General features: G+C 59.5%; 2 protein-coding genes across 8 annotated transcripts; both read left to right on the top strand.

Moving 5' to 3' along the window:
• The first annotated feature begins 116 nt into the window (after nt 1-116).
• Nucleotides 117-8,922, top strand: MAPK12 (mitogen-activated protein kinase 12). The gene is made up of 12 exons (XM_019447293.2): nt 117-325; nt 415-544; nt 3,022-3,080; nt 3,972-4,083; nt 4,215-4,244; nt 4,525-4,572; nt 5,159-5,273; nt 5,504-5,575; nt 5,698-5,777; nt 5,858-5,936; nt 6,020-6,193; nt 8,299-8,922. The coding sequence occupies exons 1-12, from the start codon at nt 201-203 to the stop codon at nt 8,376-8,378; spliced, it is 1,104 nt and encodes a 367-aa protein (XP_019302838.1). The 5' UTR covers nt 117-200; the 3' UTR covers nt 8,379-8,922.
• Nucleotides 8,923-9,798: 876 nt separating this feature from the next.
• Nucleotides 9,799-16,228, top strand: HDAC10 (histone deacetylase 10). Of its 7 annotated transcripts, none has more exons than XM_053895113.1 (20): nt 9,799-9,814; nt 10,242-10,925; nt 10,996-11,130; nt 11,357-11,453; nt 11,684-11,781; nt 11,881-11,985; nt 12,148-12,216; nt 12,308-12,434; nt 12,627-12,692; nt 12,931-13,128; nt 13,269-13,375; nt 13,448-13,515; nt 13,595-13,859; nt 13,957-14,041; nt 14,403-14,494; nt 14,635-14,691; nt 15,170-15,248; nt 15,390-15,572; nt 15,669-15,828; nt 15,921-16,228. In XM_053895113.1, the coding sequence occupies exons 2-20, from the start codon at nt 10,867-10,869 to the stop codon at nt 15,935-15,937; spliced, it is 2,067 nt and encodes a 688-aa protein (XP_053751088.1). In that variant the 5' UTR covers nt 9,799-9,814; nt 10,242-10,866; the 3' UTR covers nt 15,938-16,228. The 7 variants fall into 7 exon arrangements, with proteins under 7 accessions (XP_053751088.1, XP_053751087.1, XP_053751093.1 ...); XM_053895112.1 differs by having other exon boundaries at nt 9,807-9,872; XM_053895118.1 differs by lacking the exon at nt 9,799-9,814 and having other exon boundaries at nt 9,838-10,925; nt 12,900-12,957; nt 13,037-13,128.
• The last annotated feature ends 5,555 nt before the right edge of the window (nt 16,229-21,783 follow it).

Genomic DNA, 21,783 nt, shown 5'->3' with positions numbered 1-21,783 from the left:
GGGAAAAGGGGACAGAGCCGGGAGCCGGAGGACCCGGGCGGCGCGTAGCGGGCTGTGCCCAGGCGGCGGCCCCGGGCGCGCGCCAAGGGAGTCCCGCCGATCCCGGGTGTCCCCCCCCCCCCCCCCCCCCCACACACACACCGGTCCTCGGGGCGCAGCGCCCACGGGGTCTGCGGCGGGGGGCGGCGCCCGGGGCTGCCATGAGCTCCCCGCCGCCCGCCCGCAAGGGCTTTTACCGCCAGGAGGTGACCAAGACGGCCTGGGAGGTGCGCGCCGTGTACCAGGACCTGCAGCCCGTGGGCTCCGGCGCGTACGGCGCCGTGTGGTGAGCGCAGGCCGGGCGGGGCGGCCGGCGGGCGGCGGGGGCGCGCGGCGGGGGCGGGCCGGCCTCCCGCTCAGCGGTGCGCCCCGCAGCTCGGCCGTGGACAGCCGCACCGGTGCCAAGGTGGCCATCAAGAAGCTGTACCGGCCCTTCCAGTCCGAGCTGTTCGCCAAGCGCGCCTACCGCGAGCTTCGCCTCCTCAAGCACATGCGTCACGAGAACGTGAGTCGCGCCGGTCCCCGCTCAGCCGGGCTCAGGGCCTCCTCGTCCATCCGTGCAAGTCCTGCCCTGGGAGGCTGAGGCCCCGGTACCCAGCCCCTGGGCGACCCCGCCCATGTGGCAGGGCGGACGTGCGGGATCAGGGCGTTGTACGCCACGATGCTGGTGGGGCTCCACGAGCTGAGCGCAGGCCCCCCGCCCCCTTTCTGAGAGAGACTGCTTCCCCAGGCTCCAGTCCTCCCTGCTAGGCCAGGCCCTGCCAAGGGCTTAGCTCCTTGGCTCGTTCCTGGGGCCACATCTGGCTCCTCAACCCAGATCCCAGTCAGGGGACGGTGGCTTGCCCAGGCCAAGGGCATCCTCCAGGCCTCACCCCAACCCTGCCCCCAGCCGGAGCCTGCAGGTGAGAGAGGACACAGTCATCCTAGAGTCACCAGCCTCTTCCCTCTCCCCAGGCGTCCTCCACAGCTGCGCCCCAGGCCCCCTTCTGCTCCCGTCGGGTCCCTGTCCTACGCATTCTGCTCCAGTCCACCGCCCCAGCCTCGGTTCAGGGGTGCAGAGCTAGTCACCGAGCAGGAGTTGGCATGCCGGCATTGTCACCTCAGAGCCTTGGGGTGTCCGGTGGTGATGGGGTTTACAGAGCTGGCGTGTGGAGGGCACTAGGCAGTGGCCAGCGCAGAGACTCCTCCTTCTGTGCCGGGAGAGGGCAGGTCTGGGTCCCTTCTCTCTCCTAGGGGAGCCCCTGTTGCTTCTCGATGTTCTTCCTGTGGCCCTGAACTCTGTCCCTCCCACACCAGCCATTCCTGCCTCACCCCTAGTTTGGACTGCTGGTGTGAGTACTCAGACCCTGGGCTAATCATGCTCCTGATGGTCTGGCCCCTCCTGGATCATCAGAGCCACCAGCCTCCTTTGGGGAAAACGAGTCCCACGTCCACCAGGAAACTTGTCCCCTTGACACAGGGTCCTTCATTCACTCTGACTTTCCCTCTCTGCCCTTGGCCCTTCCCGGGGGGGGGGGGGGGGGGCGGGGAACAGGGGCAGAATCCATTTGGGACGGACAGCAGCCCAGTGCCGCCCTCCCTACCTTCTGGTTACACCCAGTCATGCCCAGGTTGGTTCCCATGAAGGCAGACCCATCTCCTCAAGGCTGCATACTCCTCCCCAACTGCCCCCTCTCCTGCCTGCCCTGCCCATTCCCCAAGGGCTCAGGGCTTTCCTTCAGTTGCTGGGCCCCCTGGCCCAATCCCCCCCTCTGTGCCTTCCCAGCTGAGCTCCCAACCCACTAGCAGCCAGCTGCCACTGCCTGCATGGTGCCTGAACGCAGCTAGGAGGCTCAGCCCATCGTAAAACCATTTTCCTACAAGAACGCTGAGGCTATGAGGGGCTGGGTGCCATGGCGGGTCCCACCCTTCCACCCACGCTTCAGGCCTTCTCCCTCTCCTTCCCTGCACTTTAGGCCAGAATCCACGCTGCAGAGGTACGGAAGTCTCCATCAACCTGACGGACCCTCCTTACACTTGGGGACCCTGTCCTCTGTCCTCTTCTTGCAAAGACACTGTCCTCATTCCCTAGTACTTGCCTGCCTCCAGGCCCTCACTGGACCTCCCTCTCTGTCCTCTCCTTCCCTGTGCCCATGGCTCTGGCTGGCGGCTCTGAAGGCCATCTAGCCGTCCCTCTACCTTGTGTCCACTCTTGCCTCACTCCTGTCTGTCCCCATACAGCACACAGGGGGACTCACTCAGCATCACACCTATTTAAACCCTTTCTCGGCAGCTCTTAGGATCGAAGCCAAACCTTCACCTGGCATGCAAGGGCCTACTTGGGCTCCCTCTGGCCTCTCCTTGGCTGCTCCCTGGCCTGGGCCTCGGCCACCTGGCCTTTCTCCCCGTGTTCCTCAAACGCTTGGAGTGTTCTCCCTTCTACCTCGGCCCCCATTTGCATGGCCTATACCAGGGGTCCTCCCTCCTGGCACATCCAGCTGCCCCTCTGGCCACTAGGATGTACAAGCTGCCCAGGGACCTGCGGGGCTGGGTCTAGCTGTCAGCTCGATCATGGTGCTGTCAGCCTGGGCCTCTCCAGCGGAAACTAGGCTCCCTGGTGGACCTGCTGGGGGCTGGCACTCCCCTGGGGGGCTGTCCCACCCTGGTCTCGAGTCTTCCGTGGAGGCAGGAAGAGGGGGACAAAGGGCCAAGGGGCTGGAGCTCCTTGGGTGGCTGAGAGCTGACCCAGACTTGGGGCTGCCCCTCCCCCAGAGGATTCCTGTGGTCATCACTCAAAAATAGCCTGTGTCTATGGGCACGTGTGCCAGCGCTGGGTTGCATGGCCAACAGACAGAGCCAGGCCCTGTGGACAGTGGGAAGGGACGGGGATATCTGTAGGGGGCTTTCCTGCTCAGAGCACAGTGCCAGCCTCGGGGGTTCGCCTGAACCCCCATGCCCTCCACTGTGCCCCCATCCCACCTGTTACTCCGGCCTCCTCCCCAGGTCATCGGGCTGCTGGACGTGTTCACTCCTGACGAAACCTTGGATGATTTCACAGACTTGTGAGTGCCGTCCTGGGAGGGCTGGGCAGGGCAGAGGGGTGTTGGGTTGCTCTTGGGTGCTGACTCGGGTTCTGTGTTGGCATGTGGGCCTGTCCCTGCGGCCCAGCGGGGTCGGGATGCACACTGCCCACCCCTTCCCCACACCACAGTCCACCCCCTGCCACGCACCCCTGGGAACCACGGCACTGGCGCAGCTGGGTGCAGCCCGGGCCTCCTTGGACCACGCTTGGCACGGGCTGTCCAGTGCTGGAGGTGTGAGCGTGGGACCTGCGTCGGTTAGCCGGCAGGCCCCGTGCTCTGGGACCCTGGCGTCAAGTATGTGGCTTTGTAACTGGAGCTGCTGACCTTTGCTGGCAGGCAGGGGCGGGGCGGCAGGGGGCCTGCCTGTGGCTGCCATCCCTGGATTCATACTGTCGTCGGCCAAGGCTGGGGGCTGAGCCTGGGAAGGGCTGAGGACGGGCTCCTTGCCGTCTGACCTTGCAGAGGTCGAGGACACACATAGGCCTCAGTGTCCTGGCGAGGTGTCAAATGTCTGTGCTCTGTGTCTCTCTCCCTCCACCTACAGGCCCAGCCTGCTCCTCTGAGCCACGTGTCCTCCTGTCCCCACCCCTGCCCACAGGCACTTCCCTCCTTCCTCTTGCACCCTCTTCTGTCTGTGATCCCTGGTGCTCCCTAGACCCTAGCCTCCATGTGGCCCTGCAGGAAACCCCAGAACACGGTCCTGACCCACCTGACATTCTGGGGCAGGTGTGCGTGGGAAGGTGGGTGGAGCCTGGTGCTGCACTGTGGAAGGTAGAAGGTGCTGCCAGGCGATCCCCAGGGTCTCCAGGGTCTGAGCCTAGGCCCAGGGGGTGTGATGCCCACTGTCCGCACCCACCCCGGTCCCTGCAGTTACCTGGTGATGCCGTTCATGGGCACCGACCTGGGCAAACTCATGAAGCACGAGAAGCTGAGCGAGGACCGAATCCAGTTCCTTGTCTACCAGATGCTGAAGGGGCTAAAGGTGGGAGCGCACAGGGGTGCTGCAGGAGGGGCAGAGCCCCCCAGGCCAGGCCGGGGCCAGGGTGGGATTGCTCGTCCGTGGTTCTGAGGTCCCGGAGCTGACTGCCACTGATCCTCTGTCTGTCCCCATAGTACATCCATGCTGCTGGCATCATCCACAGGGTGAGTCCTGGTGCTGGGTGGGAACTTCCTGTGGCCTGTAGGTGTGGGAGGGGCCTGACTGCCAGGAGCCTCCACTGCTGGCCTGTGAGGGGGCAAGATGGGGCCAGTGGGGAGTGTGTGCGAGGCTCACACACAGCTGTGGGGGCCTGGGTACCTCTTTCCTTCCTGGAAGGGCATCCGGGTGGGGATGGCCGAGTCTGGCTGCCCCACATTCAGGTGTCCAGGCTCTGGCCCTGGTGTGGTGGGAGGGGCTGCTCGCCCACCTTTCTTGTGCCCCCAGGACCTGAAGCCTGGCAATCTGGCAGTGAATGAGGACTGTGAGCTGAAGGTGTGTGTTGGTTGGGATGGGCGGGGGGGGGGGGGTGGGGGGGGGTGGGGGCTGGGCATCTCTCCCCGCCTGTCCATCTGCCTGTAGCCCTGGGCCCTCAGGCCTGGGGGAGTGTTGGCTCGAGCCCAGGCAGAGGGACCAGACCGCAGCCATCCAGGCCATGGCTGGCAGCTGACAGGCAGAGGGGCCCTGGGGAGGCACTTGATGCACGGGGAATGGGGGGCCGAAGTGGGCGCACTCTCACACCTGATTAAGGTGAAGGGCGGGAGGTGTCCCTGGTCCTCCATACCTGAGCCAGCATAGGGCCGAGGGGGCCCCTGTAAAGCGCTGGCCAGGTCCTGGGGTCAGCAGAGAGTAGAGGAGCAGGGAGAGGAGACCCATGGGAGTGCCCGCTCCTGAGGGTAGGAAAGGCAAGGTCGGGTGGGGCTGGGGGCACTGGCCATGGGGAGGAACTCATGGAGAGGCCATGACCTCAGGCCCTGGAGGGTTGGCAGAGGCCCCGGTGTGCCCGGTGCTCTTGGGTCATAGGCTGGCCCACCTGCTCCCTGGGGGCCGTGTTGCCCCACCTTCCTGATTCTGACTATAGATCCTGGACTTCGGCTTGGCCAGGCAGGCCGACAGCGAGATGACTGGGTACGTGGTGACCCGGTGGTACCGTGCACCTGAGGTCATCTTGAATTGGATGCACTACACCCAGACGGGTGAGAATGCCCAGAGACGCAGAGCCACCCTGGCTTTGCCCACCATCTTCCCTTTCTTCATGGGAAGCCCAGTGGTGGCTGCTCCACGGGGAGGCTGCTGACCTGGGATGGGATTGGGGCGAGGGTGTGGCAGGCTAGATGGCCCCTATGTCCACGTCCCCCTCCCGTGTCTGTGTCCCCCGCCCCCCTCCCTGGCCCACAGAGCCCTGATGCCGGGGCTTCTGTCTCAGTGGACATCTGGTCAGCGGGCTGCATCATGGCAGAGATGATCACAGGGAAGACGCTGTTCAAGGGCAGTGACCGTATCCTACATTTGTGGGGGGTAGGCTGGGTCTGGGGGGGGGTGCTGGGCATGCTGCCCCAGCCAGGTGGGGGGGTACGCCCTGCTCTCTGGCCCCGTGCTGTGCTCCTCATCTCAGCACAGACCTGGACCAGCTGAAGGAGATCATGAAGGTGACAGGGACTCCTCCCGATGAATTTGTGCAGAGGCTGCAGAGTGCCGAAGTCAGTGGGGAGCTGGGCGGGGGCGGGAGGGGCTGGGCCCGGGCCTGTGGGTTGGCCCCTTACCCTTTCTTCCTTAAAAGGCGAAGAACTACATGAAGGGCCTCCCCGAGTTGGAGAAGAAGGATTTTGCCTCCATCCTGACTAACGCAAGTCCTCTGGGTAGGGCTGGACTGGGGGGTGGGGCGGGGTCGGTGACCAGGGCGCTGGGGCCTGCGACCCTCCCTAACCAGTTCTCCCCGCAGCTGTGAACCTCCTGGAGAAAATGCTGGTACTGGATGCCGAACGGCGGGTGACTGCGGCCGAGGCGCTCACACACCCCTACTTCGAGTCACTGCAGGACACGGAGGATGAACCCAAGGCCCAGAAGTACGACGAGTCCTTTGACGATGTGGATCGCACGCTGGACGAGTGGAAGCGTGAGTGGGGGGCTCTGGGCAGGGCCTGTGCATGGGCTCTGAGTCCTGGGAGGCAGGTCAGCTGAGGAACACAACAGACTCAGAGGGCAGTGGGGCTTCTAGGTCAAGGTGACCTCTGGCTGGAGCTGAGGGATGAAAGAATGTTCCTGGCAGGAGGTTCGGCACAAACAAGAGCAGGAGGGGAGTTCTGGAAGTTGCAGGAGGCAGCTCTCAGCTCAGGGCCGTTGTGAGCACTTGGCTTCTCCCAGCCCTGCCGGCCCTGCCCAATGCTGCCCACATCCTCCCCATGTCCTGGCCAGAGACCCAGGCCATCCCGGAGCCTCTCCACTCCCACTCATCCCCCAGGCCTCCACTCTTACCTCTTGAACTCGTCCTTGCCTCTCTGCCCTTTTCAGGACCCCTCCCACCCGCACGACTCACACCTCTCATGTCCTGCCAACAGCAGAAGGCCCCCACCCCCAGCCCCAGACAGCCCCCTCACCACCCCTCGCCTGTTCCTCCAGTCCCACTGAGCAGTTCAGATGCACCTGTAACTGCTCTGTACTGCCAGGCTGGCTGTTGCCTTACACTAAGGGCCCTTCCCTTCATCCCTGAGGGCCAACCAGCAAATATTAAGCCTCAGGCTGGGCTCAGGGACACCTGCCAGGCCCCCAGGCCTCTCTCTGCTGTGGTCCTGAAGCCCTGGGCTGAAACTGTCTTGGCAGAATGGCAGGCAGTGAGGGCTGGGCTTGGTGTCTTTCTCTTGGTGGCTGCAGGACCAGCCTGGAGGGTGCTGGGATGTCCGAGGGCAGCAGTTAGCACTGTTGGGGCCGTGGCACACGGTGGCCACTGTGTCCTAGGCCCCATCTTGGCTCTGCCTCAGACATAGGGCCTTGGTCCTGCACATGGGGGTCAGGGTGGGACTGGACTGGTGGTTCCCAAATCACGTTCCTTAAGCCACGGGGTGCTTGGTAACTCTCAACAGAGCTCCGCCCTTAGTTGTGCTGTTTTGTGCTCTTAAGTTTCGTTTAGTTTGGGGAAAGTTTTCTGCTGCTAAAAAAGATAACATGAAAACCACGGGCCACAGGCTCCTCTCTGTGGTCCCCACCCACACAGACTGTGGTAAGAGATTTTGCTTTTACTACAGAACACGTGACCTGTTTGTGGCTAAGCCCCTGGTCAGGAATGCAAACTCTCATCGTCTCCTGTTTCCCTGGGAACAGCCACCTTCACATAGACCTTCCGTGTATGGGTTGAGCCCTGTGTTAGGATCAGATGAAGGGCCGAGGAGGCACCACAGGGGGCGGGAATACATCCATGCCACAGGCAGGGCAAACCACAGATCGCCTGCTCTAAATGCACAGTGTTTCCTGAACTGGGCTCTGGAGGAGCAGAGTCCCCCAAACAGGTGCTCCACTGGCCAGGTGAGCATGGAAACAGTGAGGTAGGCTGAGCAGAACCTGTCCCGCTGCAGACTGGCCAGAGGAGAAGCAAATCAGGCTTTTTCCTTCCTTTGGGATGGCTTGCTCTGGGGACAGGGGACAGGACCACTAGGCAAGGAGGGCAGATGCTGTGGGTGGTGGGAATTCCCCTCGTTTAAGTTTCTATGGATAGTCTCGATCCAGAAATCGAGGTGTGCCCTGCTGGGGCCCTGAGTGGCTCCGCTTGAGTAGACACGTTGATTTACATTGCCAGGACAGCCTCTGCTCACTGCAGAAGGCTGCGGGGCCAGGGCCTGTCTGGCCACACCAGGGGCAGTGGGTTTGGGTTACAGGAGCCCCTTCGGGGTGGATGGGCACAGGTGGGCTGAGAGTGGCCGTAGCCTCGGATGAAGTGGCACCTGCACTCCAGCAATGACCTCTGGCCCTGATGTTTTTTGGGGACCGGCTGGGCCCCTAGGTCAATGGCTAACAGCCTGTGCTCTAGGGCCGGGGAACTCTTCCCACCCCTACCCTGAGCCGCCCCTCACAGGACTCAGTGCTGGTCAGGGCAGGTACCAGTGAGCTGGGCCCAGTGTTCTTCCTGGGTCACTGGCTTCTGCCTTTGGTGTGAATTGTAGGAGCTGATTCTGAAGGGTGATGGGGCCCCTTCTCCCGTGATGATCTGTCTCCCTCACCCCACCCCAGGTGTCACATATAAGGAAGTGCTCAGCTTCAAGCCTCCCCGGCAGCTGGGGACCAAGGTGTCCAAGGAGACAGCGCTGTGAAGACCCCTGGGCCCTGAGAGCGGTGGGGAGGGGGCCTTGAGGACCCTGGCTGGGGCTTCCACCTGGAAGGGGATCCTGATTATCACGTGACTCTGGCTGGGGTTTGCATCCCAGGAGACCTATGGTTCCATGGACCCCCTCCCCCAGCCGTTACCCTGCTCTCAAGGCTGCCACCTCAGTCTAACCTTGGGGGGGCATCTGGACCTTCTGAACAGGACGCCAAACTGACCTGGGACTGGCCTCTGACTCCCTGGGCAGTGGTCCCCTTCCCCAGGTGCAACAAGAAGCCTCAGAGCCCGTGGGGGATGGGGGTGGTGAGGCTTGGGTCAAGGCTTGGCCTGACCCTGTCCGCTCCAGCCCCTGCTGGAACCCAGTTCACACAGCTGAAAGAGACACACAGGGAGGGCACTGAGTGCCTACTCAGGGATGTCTCTCCTGGGGGGCGTTGGTGTGGACTCTCCTGAACCCCCAGCCCGGAATGTAAATTGGCCCTGTGCTATGCCCACATGACGGGAAGGAAATAAACCCTTTTGTAGAGATCCCACTCTGGCTTTCCTTCCTAATTCTCGCGCTGGATCTCCACCTTTAAGTCTCTGAGCTGCAGCCAGGCATAGAGAAAAGAAGCTGGCTCCCGAGCCTCAGTCCCTCTTAGTAGCTGTGCCCGGGCACGCCTTTCCTCCCAGGTCCACAGTGAGCCCAGAGCCTGAAGCCCCCGGGGTAGGGATTGGTCCCGCCCCTTCTGAGGACTTCCTCTAAAAGTTTAGATTCTGGAGCCAGGCCCCAGGCAGAGCCCGCTCAGGACGGGGCGTTAGGGCCCAACCTGGGGCTCAGTCCCAGCTGTCTGAGCTCCCAGCAGTCTCCAGGGCCAGGTTCCTGGAGAGGAGGGGTCACGCTAGACGCTTTGAGGCACCTGTCACACACAGTACGCCAGTGGGTTCTGTTGTCATTTGAAACCTCCCGCCCCGGCGTCCACATGCCAGCGCCATCCGCGAGCCCGCGCAGCCTTCTGCCAGCCAGTGGATGTCTCCGAGAGCCGGGCTCTCTAGGGCTCCTGCGTTCGCACTGGCTCCTCCCACTTGTCCCCAGGGCAGGTATGCCCAAAGCGGGGCCAGGCCGTCCCCCTTCTGGCCTGGAGTTCGGCCGGACACGTGAACAGTTGGCCCAGCCGAGTTGCCACAGCGGACACCGGCCTCCTCTGCTCAGGGGCTCTCTGGTGCTCCCGGGGCCCACCCTTCTCTGGACCCCCGGCTCAGAGCGATCCGGGAAGGGCGGTCTGCCACAGGCCCCGCCTCTGGGGTCACGTGTGCCAGGATGGCCAATCAGAGTACGCCAGCCCCATAGCCACCGTGATTGGCTGAGGGGTGGGCACCTGACCCCAAATGACCCAATCGGAGTCTTCCCGGCGCTGGTAGCTTGTCCGTTGTGGACTCTGGCAGGTGCCTCGACCGGGACGGTGGGAACCCCGGTGGGGCCGCGGGCCGCATCCTTCCCGCCGTAGGGGCCATTCCTACACTTCCGGGGCACCCACGAACGGGGTTGGCTGCACTCCCGCCCAGGGCCCCGCCTCCTACGTGCCCCGCCCCCCAGGGCCTATCCCCTTCAGAACGCCGCCTCCGTGAAGCCCGCCGCCTCAGGATTTGGGCCCTGGGCGCTGTTGCCAGAGCCCTTGTTTCAGGGCCCTGGCTCCCACTTTCCTCCTCTCTGGCCATCTGGCTCGGTTGCTGGCCTCATGCATGCATTCCTTGCCCAGACCCTCCCTCTGTTCGCCTTTCCCTCCTGCCTTGCCTCGCCCCAGGCTTCCGCGGCTCTTGTCTAGCTGCTCTGCCACCCCCTGACCCTCCGACTGGTCTGCTCTTTGGCCAGGGTCTTTCTGGAGCTAAAATCGGACCCCGCCACTCCCTTCTTACACCTCGGGGGAAGCGCTGCGCGTCGACGTCGCCCAGGCCCGGGCTCCCCTAGCCCAAGCGGCCCTCGGATGCGTCCCAGGGCAGCGCCAGACGTGATGGGCTGAGGACGCGTCTGACGCCTTGGCCTGCGCGGTCAGGCTGGGTCGGGGGAGATTTGGGGCGGTCCGCGGGGTCCTGGGCACACTGGACCTCACCCGCCCCCTCCACCTCTAGAGGGAGAGGGAGGCCCGCGACACGCCTCAGGCTCCGGGCCGGGGTGGGGGAAGGTAGGTCTTGGAGCCGCAGCCGGAGCGCGGAGAGATGGGGCAGCACGGCCCCGGCCCGGGCCCCAGGCGTCTCGCCAGCCCAGCTCCCGTCAGGCCGCGCTTCGGGGCGGGGTTTTGGGCGCTGGGTCAGAGTCTGAGGAAGTGGGGAAATCTGGCCCTGGGAGCCCCCCTGTCGGCCTACTTCCCTGCCTGGATTCTGCGTGTTCCTGCCCAGGCTCCCTGCCGGTCGTCCCAGCTCCCGGGGGCTGCAAGGAGGGGACAGGCAGTGCATTCACCTGCCCAGCCAGGGTGGCCCAAAGTGACCACGGCTGTGCCATGAGGACTGCGCTGGTGCACCACGAGGACATGACAGCGGCCCGGCTGCTCTGGGAAGAGTAAGTGTGACCTGGCAGAGGTGGGAGGATGGAGAGGGGGCTCTGGACCCTGAGCTCTGTGTCCACTCAGCCCTGAGTGTGAGATCGAGCGTCCGGAGCGCCTGACTACAGCCCTGGAGCGCCTGCGGCAGTGGGGCCTGGAGCAGAGGTGTCTACAGTTGGCAGCCCGAGAGGCCTCCGAGGCAGAGCTGGGCCTGGTACACAGGTCAGACCCTGGGGAGCCACATGCCACAGAGGAGGCCAGCTAGGACCTGAGGCCACCCAGCCTGCCAGCATCTTGAAAACAGAGCATCTCCCCTACCTGCCTCAGTTTCACCATCGGGTGGGTGGGTGACGAAACAGTGAGGTGGGCAGTGCCCCCAGGGGTCCAGCCCCTCTTTCTCCTCCTCTTCCTGCTGGTGACCCTGCCTTGCCTACCTGTCCCCCTGCAGCCCAGAGTATGTGTCCTTGGTGCGAGGAACCCAGACCTTGAGCACTAGGGAACTACAGGCGCTGTCTGGACAATACGACGCTGTCTACTTCCATCCGGTGCGGCCCTGGGGACACACCACTTCCTGGGTGGGGACACGCTACCTCCCCACTGCACATCCACATGCCCGTGACTGATTTATGGCCTTGCCGCCAACCCTGGCCAACGGCCCCACATTCATGAATGTGCACATGGCCTACACGCCCTGCTGCCTGCTGCACCCTGCGCGGGCCTGGGCAGAGCCTGTGAGGTGCGGGGGTGGGGGCTCATTTGCACCCCTGCCCCACAGAGTACCTTCCACTGTGCCCGGCTGGCCGTGGGGGCTGCGTTGCAGCTGGTGGATGCCGTGCTGACAGGGGCTGTGCACAACGGGCTCGCCCTGGTGAGGTGAGAGCTGTCCCCTTCCTGGGTCGCTCCCACCCGTGGGTGGCCCTGTGAGGGCACAGGATGACCCTGATGGGTCCCACACCCAATTTTCACCCACAGACCTCCTGGGCATCACAGCCAGAGAGCCGCTGCCAATGGATTCTGCGTGTTCAACAACGTGGCCATAGCAGCCAAATACGCCAAGCAGAGACACGGGCTGCACAGGTGTGCACTGCGAGGCAGGGGCCCAGGCCCGACAGGAGGGTGGTAGAGTGGGCTGCTGAGAGACCCCATCCAGCCCCTTGTCTTCCTGGGGTGGGGGTGGGCTGTGGCCCCAAGGTCAGAGGCTCTGCCGCTCAGTGACCTCTGAGCACTCCCTGTCCCCAGGATCCTCATTGTCGACTGGGATGTCCACCACGGTCAGGGCATCCAGTATATCTTTGAGGATGACCCCAGGTGAGCCGGGGACGCGACCCTTCCCCGAGACCCTTTGCTGGGAGCCATGGGGACAAGGTCTTGACCTCTGGTCGTGGCTGGTTGTCCACAGCGTCCTTTACTTTTCCTGGCACCGCTATGAGCATGGGCACTTTTGGCCCTACCTTCGAGAATCGGATGCAGATGCTGTCGGGCAGGGGCAGGGCCGTGGCTTCACTGTCAACCTGCCCTGGAATCAGGTGCCTGCCTCTCCCGCCAGCCGCCTACACAGAGCCCCTCACCCGGGCCTCGCCCCTGCCCCGCAGCCCCAGGCCTCCTGAACAGAGTTCAGGGCATCCTTCCAGGGTCACCCCCCAGAGTCTGGGCCCCAGGGACGGAGACTTTCATAGCCCTCTGCCACGGGGCCCAGCACTGATGCCCCATGGCCACAGGTTGGGATGGGAAATGCTGACTACGTGGCCGCCTTCCTCCATGTGCTGCTCCCCGTGGCCTTTGAGGTAACTGGATGGGGGGCAGGCGTGGTCTTGATGACAGGAGAAGGGGAGGGCGATCCTCTGTCCAAAGTACCCGCCCTCCCCCCCCCCCCCCCCCCGCCCACACCATAGAAGAATGGAACCCTCCGGATGGGCAGTGCTATCTGGAGGGGCCTCCTTCACCCCCGCTCCGGTCTCTTCCTGCCCATCCCCGCGTGGCCCCGCCCACAGTTTGACCCTGAGCTGGTGCTCATCTCAGCAGGATTTGACTCTGCGATCGGGGATCCCGAGGGGTGAGGGCCTGGCCTGGCAGGGGAGGGCTCCCGGGGGCCCGGGGCCCGGCGCCCATCACGCTGGGCTCTGCTTCCAGGGGCAGATGCGGGCCACGCCGCAGTGCTTCTCCCACCTCACACAGCTGCTGCAGGTGCTGGCCGGCGGCCGAGTCTGTGCTGTGCTGGAGGTGACCGTGACAGCTGGGAGGGCTCACTGGTCAGATGCGGGGGTGCCATCAGAGGGGGCCTGCTGTACAGGACGGGGTAACCTGCCTGGGATGGCGACGCCCCGGCCCAGTCGCATCCCTTCCTTTCTTTCTCCTCCCAGGGAGGCTACCACCTGGAGTCGCTGTCCCAGTCCGTGTGCATGGTGGCGAAGGCGCTGCTGGGTGACCCTGCCTTGCCCCTGTCGGGGCCCATGGAGCCTCATCACAGGTTCGGGGCCAGGAAGGTGGGAAGGGCTGGGGGTGCGATGCCAGGCCTCACTGCTCCTGCTTCTCCCCACAGTGCCCTGGAATCCATCCAGAGTGTCCGGGCTGCCCAGGCCCCTCATTGGAAGAGCCTCCAGCAGCAAGGTCAGTGTGGCCTAAGCTGGGAGGCAGGGTCACATCCTGGGCTCCCACGCAGTGGCTTTGACTCTGAACCACCCCCTAGGGTCGACCCCCATACTGAATCCCAGCACCTACTCCCTGGAGCAGAGAGCCTCACCTGTATCTCCCGGGGGACCCAAATTCAAGGCAGCAGAGGCGCAGGCCTCGGCCGCACTGAGTTCCCTCCTAGACCAGCTGCACCTCAACCCCACACTGCCTGTCCGCACGGCTGTTGCCCTGACTGCACTGGATGCCGCTCTGGTCCTACCTGCCGACGTCCTCCGTCAGGAGGGGTCAGCCCCACAGGAGGAGACACGGGCCTGGGCCAGGTGGGCAGCGTGGGCCTGGGGAGAGGGATGGGGCCGTGTGTGTACATGTGCTGCGGTCTGTCAACTCCTGTCCATGTGTCTTGCTTTCCCACCATAGGCTACACGAGGCCCTGGCCCAGGACAAGGCTCTCACTGCACTTGGGAAGGTCCTGCACCTCTTGAATGGGATCCTGGATGGGCAGGTGGGTGCACCTGGGATGGGCCAAGGGTGGCCATGAGCCAGGGGCAGGGCCCAGGGCCCAGGACCTGCCCACAGCAGATGGCCTGTCCAGGGGAGTGCTGGGTGGTGCACAACCACACGGACGTGAGTTACCTTGTGCCTGGACCCTTTCTAGAACAGTCCTCAGGGACAGGGTCATGAGTTCAGGGTCACTCAGTCTTCCCAACTAAATACTCCTTGACGGAGAGGTGAAGGGGATGACGTAAGTTAGTTTTAAGCATCTGGTAGATGGCAGCTATGTAGAGGGGGGCCCAGAGAAGGGGCAGATGTGTCTGTTTATCTGGTTGGGAGTGGTCCTGCGCGCCCACTGTCGACCCCTCCAGGTGAGCAGTGGCATTGCAGCAACCCCGGAGCCCGCCTTGGCTCCCACCCTGGATGTGGTCATTCGGCGCAGCTCGTCCCACGGAGCGCGGAGGTGAGTCTTCAGGGCATGGCCCGTGGGCACCCCCTGCCCTGCTGGCCACCACTCCTGCTCCCCGCTGCGTGGGGAGGGCTCTGGGAATGGATTCCAGGTTGGGTGAGTGCAACCTGTCCCGGGGCCCACTTTTCCTCCAGGCTTCTCTGTGTGGCTGTGGGACAGCTGGATCGGTCCACAGACCTTGCCGACGACGGGTATGACCCTTGGGTCAGGTGTACATCCAGCCTTGTGTGTGGGTGGGCACGCAGTCCTGGGTCCCCATGGGTGATGGGTGGGCAGGGCCTTCCACAGCTGGGGGCTGGCAGAGGAGTCCCTGGGAGGGTCTCCAGCACAGAGGGTCAGCAGTGCCCCCTCCCTCCACCCCCCAAGGTCTCCTCCACCTCCCCTTCTGTGGTCTGGGCTCTGGAGGGCAAACAGCAGCTCACCCCCTGCGCGTGCTCCCTCTATCCTGCTCACCCCCCGCACATGCTCGCTCTATCCTGCTCACCCCCCACGCGTGCTCGTTCTTCCTTGCTCACCCCCCGTGCGTGCTCGCTCTATCCTGCTCACCCCCCACGCGTGCTCGTTCTTCCTTGCTCACCCCCCGTGCGTGCTCCCTCTATCCTGCTCACCCCCCGCGCGTGCTCCCTCTATCCTGCTCACCCCCCGCGCGTGCTCGCTCTTCCCTGGAAGGAGGAATCTGTGGCTGAACATCAGAGGCAAGGAAGCGGCTGCCCCATCCAAATTCCAGGTCTCCGTGCCACTGCCAGGGGTGAGCGGTGATGTCGAGGGCAGGGTGTCCTCGTACTGGCTGGCCCGTTCCTCCCCCTGCCCTTCCTGGTGGGGCTGTTGGTGTGGCTGTGCACCTGACATTGGCAGGCAGGGTGACCCCTGGCTGCCGTTCTTCCCACAGACTACTGGTGGGTTCGTGAGCTGTGTTCTGGCCCTTGTGCTGCCCCTGGCCTATGGCTTCCAGCCTGACCTCGTGTTGGTGGCGCTGGGGCCAGCCCACGGCCTGCAGGTCCCCCAAGCCACACTCCTGGCTTCTCTGCTGCGGGGGCCGGCGGGGGGCCGAGTCTTGGTCCTGCTGGAGCAGGTGAGCTGGGCAGGGGGCGGATGTGCTGGGGGTTGGGGGGGGGGCAGGTGGGGAGCGACCAGTGACTTGCTGCTTCCACCTCTGCTCCCGGCCCAGGGATCCACATCCCAGCTTGCAGGGGTCCTGGCCCGGGTGTTGCAGGGAGAGGCGCCCCCCGGCCTGGGTCCCTTCTCCATGGCCTCCCCAGAGGACACACAGGCCCTGATATACCTGAGAGGGCAGCTGGAAGCAGAGTGGAAGATGCTGCAGGTGGCCGGTGAGGCTGGGGGGGGCACGGCCCAGGCTGAATACTGGGTCTGGGGGAAGCAGCTCACCGCAGCGACAAGCTGACTGTGCACCTCTTCCCAGCTCCTCAAGTGCCGTGACCGGGCAGCTTGAAACCTGCCAGGGTGGGAGTCTTTGCACTCCAGAGGTGACACCACAGACTAGTCCCCCGAGAACCAGCTTTAAACACTCACGTGTGCACCACTTCCTGAGGCCTCTGTCCTGATGGCCAGGCTACAGAGCTGTCCGGGGCTCTGGCTCAGGGACACTATGTCCACGGCCGTGGACCGGGAGCCCCCCCTCCAGTGGTCTGCCTCTGTACAGATGGTTCCATCCTCACTTCCTGCACGCCTCTTAACCTCAAAAAATAAAAGTCGTTTTACCAGCAAAAATGGGCTTATTCAGGAATAGCAGAGAACTGAAATTCAGGATAAGTAGACTATGGCAAAGCCATAAGCAAGTGTAACTAACAAAGCAGAGGAACGTTATTTTATGGAAAAGGAGGCAGTGGGGAGGGATCGTTTTGAATGAGCATCCACTGGAGAAGGATGATGAGGATTTCTGGGGATTCTTTCCTGCTGACGCTTCTGTTGGGTCTGGAATTGACGATTCCTCCTGTGATCGGCCGAATGGTGCAGCTCCCGTCCTGGCGTCCCAAGCCCGTGCCAGCGAGCTTCCCTTTATTCCTGTTCACACATCCCCCCTCCTTTTGATCAAGGTCTTTTCTTTGAAAGCATCACTGTTCGAGGCAGGTTTTCCACATGTAGTGGTTTTGTCCGTCGGTGCCAGGAAGGACATTTCCTGTGTCAAGGACCATGTCAGAGGGAAAGTGCGTCCCAGCTGGAAACCACTTAAGGCCAAGTTTGAGTAAGAAGGAAGGTCAGGAAGGCCAGGCACTCCCATCTAAAGTCTCTCTCTTCTCAAGGTTATAAATATTGGAGATGATTTCCTTATTGTGCCCGGCACATCATTTTTACAAAAGTTTGGCAGGCAACAAAATATAAAACCTAAAATAAGTATATAAAACAAGACAGTAGTGTAACAGTAGTGTAACAATCCCAAAGCGAATGATGGTTCTAAACCAGGACCCTTGGTCTACAAAGTAGCCAACTTGAGGGATTTCTTGGCACTTACTCCGATTTAGGGGAGAAAAATTCTCCCTGTGGAGGCAAGCCCAGCATCCTGTACGCCTTCTGCTCTCATGGCCCCCCTCCCCAAGCCCCTCCAGCAACCCTCAGTTTGTTCTCTGTATTTGAGAGTCTCTTATGTTTTGTTCTCCTCCCTGTTCTTATATTAATTTTGCTTCCCTTCCCTTATGTTCATCTGTCTTGTATCTTAATTCCACATATGAGTCAAGTCATATATTTGTCTTTCTCTGACTAATTTCATTTAGCGTAATACCCTCCAGTTCCATCCATGTTGTTGCAAATGGCAAGATTTCATTCTTTTTGATTGCTGACTAATACTCCATCGTATATATATATCACATCTTTATCCATTGATCCGTTGATGGACATTTGGGCTTTTTCCGTACTTTGGCTATTGGTGATAGCACTGCTATAAACATTGGGGTGCATGTGCCCCTTCGAAACAGCACACCTGTATCCCTTGGGTAAATACCCAGTAGTGCAATTGCTGGGTCGTAGGGCAGTTCTATTTTTAATTTTTTGAGGAACCTCCATACTGTTTTCCAGAGCGGCTGCACCAGTTTGCATTCCTACCAGCAGCACAAAAGAGATCCTCTCTCTCCGCATCCTCGCCGACATCTGTTGTTTCCTGAGCTGTTAATGTTAGCCATTCTGAGGCGTCAGGTGGCATCTCATTGTGGTTTTGATTTGTATTTCCGTGATGATGAGTGATGTTGAGCATCTGTTCATGTGTCTGTTAGCCATCTGGATGTCTTCTTTGGAAAAGTCTACTCATGTCTTTTGCCTATTTCTTCACTGGATTATTTGTTGTTTGGGTGTTGAGTTTGATAAGTTCTTTACAGATTTTGGATACTAACCCTTAACCTGATATGTCATTTGCACACATCTTCTCCCATTCCAGCGGTTGCCTTTTAGTTTTGCTGATTGTTTCCTTCTCTGTGCAGAAGCTTTTTATCTTGATGAGGTCCCAATAGTTCATTTTTGCTTTTGTTTCCCTTGCCTGTGGAGACATGTTGAGTAAGAAGTTGCTGTGGGTGAGGTCCAAGAGGTTGTTGCCTGCTTTCTCCTCTAGGATTTTGATGGCTTCCTGTCTCACACTTAGGTCTTTCAACCATTTTGAGTTTATTTTTGTGTATGGTGTAAGAAAGTGGTCCAGGTTCATTCTTCTGCATGTCGCTGTCCAGTTTTCCCAGCACCATTTGCTGAAAAGACTGTCTTTATTCCATTGGATATTCTTTCCTGCTTTGTCAAAGACGAGCTGGCCCTATGTTTGTGGTACCAGTTCTGGGTTCCCTATTCTGTTCCGTTGATCTAATGTCTGTTTTTGTGCCAGTACCATACTGTCTTGATGATTACAGTTTTGTAACACAGCTTGAAGTCCAGAATTGTGATGCCTCCAGCTTTGGTTTTCTTTTTCAAGATTGCTTTGGCTATTCGGGGTCTTTTGTGGTTCCATACATATTTTAGAATTGTTTGTTCTAGCTCTGTGAGGAATGCTGGTGTCATTTTGATAGGCATTACAATATTTATTTTTGAGAGACAGAGACAGAGCGTGAGTGGGGAGGGGCAGAGAGAGAAGGAGACACACAATCCTAGGCAGGCTCCAGGCTCCGAGCTGTCAGCACAGAGCCCGACGCAGGGCTCGAACTCATGAACCGTGAGATCATGACCTGAGCCTAAGTCAGACGCTGAGCCGATTGGGCCACCCAGGCACCCCAGCATGGTTACTTTTATCAGAAGCAATGAGGCCTGTACAGTGTTGAAGTAGATCTCCTTAACTGTAAGTCAGAGGAGGCAGGAGCCAAGTGCATTCACTGTACGTCCTGGATATCTCAAAGGGTGGGACTCCAGGAGTTCCAGAGGGGTGGATCTGAGGCTCAGAAGGACCAACAGCAATGCTGTCAGCCAAGGTATTTGGAAGGTCTGCAGATGTGCCAGTTGAGGCCTAATGGCGCTGTACTGCGTGTGACTAATGCCGGGATTGAGGATGCAACGTGCAACGAAAACGTAAGGCCTGCTGAGCAGCATGGATGTCCTAAAGCCTCTGTACAAGGAGACCCCAGTGACTACGAAGTTCAAGAGGGGTTCCCCGGGGTCGGGATAATATTTGCTAACAGAACTTTAGCCACAGAAGCAGCACCGGCTTGTCTAGAAGAGAAAGGTTTGGCCCAGTGAGAAAACCTACAAACCACGGCTGAACCGTTTATATCCAGGAGACAGGGAAGCTGTATGAGATCCATTTGTGTGAACAGGTTTTCCTGGATGATACTTTGGACAGGTGGAACGAGCGAGGCAGGAACTTTGTGTGGCCTTGTGATTTCTCCCCCAATCCACCCATATTGGTTCACAAACACTATCTTGTTTTTTTAAGTTATGATCTTTTTAAAGTTTTGTTTATTTAAGTAATCTCCACACCCAACATGGGGCTAAGACTGGACCACAGGATCGAGTCGGATGCTCTCCCTACGGAGCCAACCAGGTACCCCTGAACACTATCATTTTGTCAGTAGGCCAGTAGTTTAATGCACGTACTGTGGTGAGCAGTGGGAATTCTAGAATTTCTGGTAGGGCCAGATTGTTATTGGTCCAAACCAGAGTTCTCCCTTTTTACCAAACTGGCAATCGTTAGATTTCCAATATCATTTTTCCTTTTCTAGGGCCAATTGTTCAGGCATCTCTGGTCAGTATTCCAAAATTACCATTTGGGAGAACATCACTTGGGACCATGACAGAGATTTGGCTACTGGTTTTGTTTTGGTTTCATTTCTTTCTTTTATTTATTTATTTTTTTAATGTTTATTTTTGAGAGAGAGAGAGAAAGAGAGACAAAGTGTGAGTGGGGTAGGGTCAGAGAGAGGGAGACACAGAATCTGAAGCAGGCTCCAGGCTGTGACCTGTCAGCACAGAGCCCAGTGCTGGGCTCAAGCCCATGAATCGCAAGATCGTGACCTGAGCTAAAATTGGATGCTTAACTGACAGAGCCACCCAGGGGCCCCGTGTTTTTTGTTTTTTGTTTTTTATTTTTTTGAAGATTTTATTTTTAAGCAATCTTACACCCAATGTGGGGCTCGAACTCACAAACCCTGACGCCAAGAGTCACGCGCTGCTGTGACTTGAGCATTTTTTTAATGATGACTTTTTTTTTAAGTTTATTTATTTTGAGAGAGACAGTGAGAGTGGGGGAGGGGTAGAAAGGGGAGAGAGAGAGACAGAGAGAGAGAGAGAGAGAGAGAGAGAGAGAGAGAATCCCAGGCAGGCCCCACGCTGCCAGCACAGAGCCCGCTGCGGGGCTCGAACCCACGAATTGTGAGACCATGACCTGAGCTGAAACCAAGAGTTGTACACTTAACTGACTGAGCCACCCAGGCGCCCCTTTCCTGGTTGGCTATTTTGTTTACTATTGTCAAATTCTAGAATTATTTCCTCCTTTTTAAAGGAGTTCTGTCATATTTTTCTGAGAAGTCTCAGCCCAGGAAATGAATGGGGCAGGTACCAAGAACAGGGTACGCATCTCCAGAAATCTCCAGAAGAGCCTAGACAAAGGAACAGGTTCAGAGACAGGAAGCTGTTGAGGGTTACTAGAAACTCTCCCCATCTGAAGGGTCTAGTGCTCGCAGCAGATACCGTCCTGACCCGGACAGGGGTTCCTCCGAATGGATTACAAGGGAGGACTGTGACGGCTCCTTGGAGCCCCACTGCTGGGGACTGGGACATTGGAAAGCCGGCTGAGGGCCCTGAAAGCACTGATGTCTGTAACAGTCGTTTAACCAGCATCCCAGCGCTCTGCAAGAACACAGAAATTAGGCTTTGGTTTTTGCTCAGGGGCCTTCATTTCCCAGAGCTGAAAATCTAGAATTTTAGTGGTTTTGCTTTTAGGTGACTCATCTAGGATACGGGTGAGCTAGTCTGCCAAAACAGCTAAATCTGGCATGGATGTAGTTTCCCGTTCCAGCCTGGTCCTTTGTTTTTTTTTTTTAAGATTTTATTTTTAGGTAATCTCTACACCAACATGGGGCTCGAGCTCACAACCCCGAGATCAAGAGTCACTCCCTCCACTAACTGAGCCAGCCAGGCGCCCCTAGCCCGGTCCTTTTGACTACCGGAGGAAGACCTGGTTCAGCCTGTTAGTAAACAAAGTTAAATGTTTCCAGGTGGATTCAACATCTAAAGGAAGACCAGGGGCACCTGGGTGGCTCAGTCAGTTAAATGTCTGACTTTGGCTCAGGCCATGATCTGGTTCACGAGTTCAAGCCCCGCGTTGGGCTCTGTGCTGACAGCTCAGAGCCTGAAGCCAGCTTCGGGTTCTGTGTCTCCCTCTCTCTGCCTCTCTCCCACTCACACTCTATCTCTCAAAAATGAATAAGCATTAAAAAAATTTTTTTAAAGGAAGACCAGAATTTTGTTTGAAAAGTTTGCAGTTAATTCTAGTAGCCGTGAACAAGTCACCAGGCTTTTGTGTGCAAGCCCGAATTTTGCTCCCATCAACAGCCTTGGGAAAGGCTCCTATCGTTGTTCTGTAGATATTTACAGTGAGTGTTCTAGCATCTTGCCCAACATAAGGGGTTCGTTTCTCTAAATCCCTTTCAGCATGTACCCGTGGGCCTGGCCCTCACCAAAAACCCGTATGGACTTAACTGATGCAAATCGGAGAAACCAGGTTGGTGAGCTTGAGTCACTTACGTTAAATTCTTCAACAAGCCTGTGGGGTCCTCAGTCACTTTAGGAAACTCTGACAATGCTTACGAGCCAGCCTTATTCCAGGCAGTGTCAAAAACTTGGGGTCTGTCTGGATCCTCAGA

The sequence above is a fragment of the Panthera pardus genome, unplaced genomic scaffold (assembly GCF_024362965.1).
Source record: "Panthera pardus isolate Hobbes unplaced genomic scaffold, ASM2436296v1 HiC_scaffold_6, whole genome shotgun sequence".
NCBI lineage: Eukaryota > Metazoa > Chordata > Mammalia > Carnivora > Felidae > Panthera > Panthera pardus.
The sequence above is the reverse complement of the archived record's forward strand: the minus strand, read 5'-3'. Positions and strand labels throughout refer to the sequence as shown.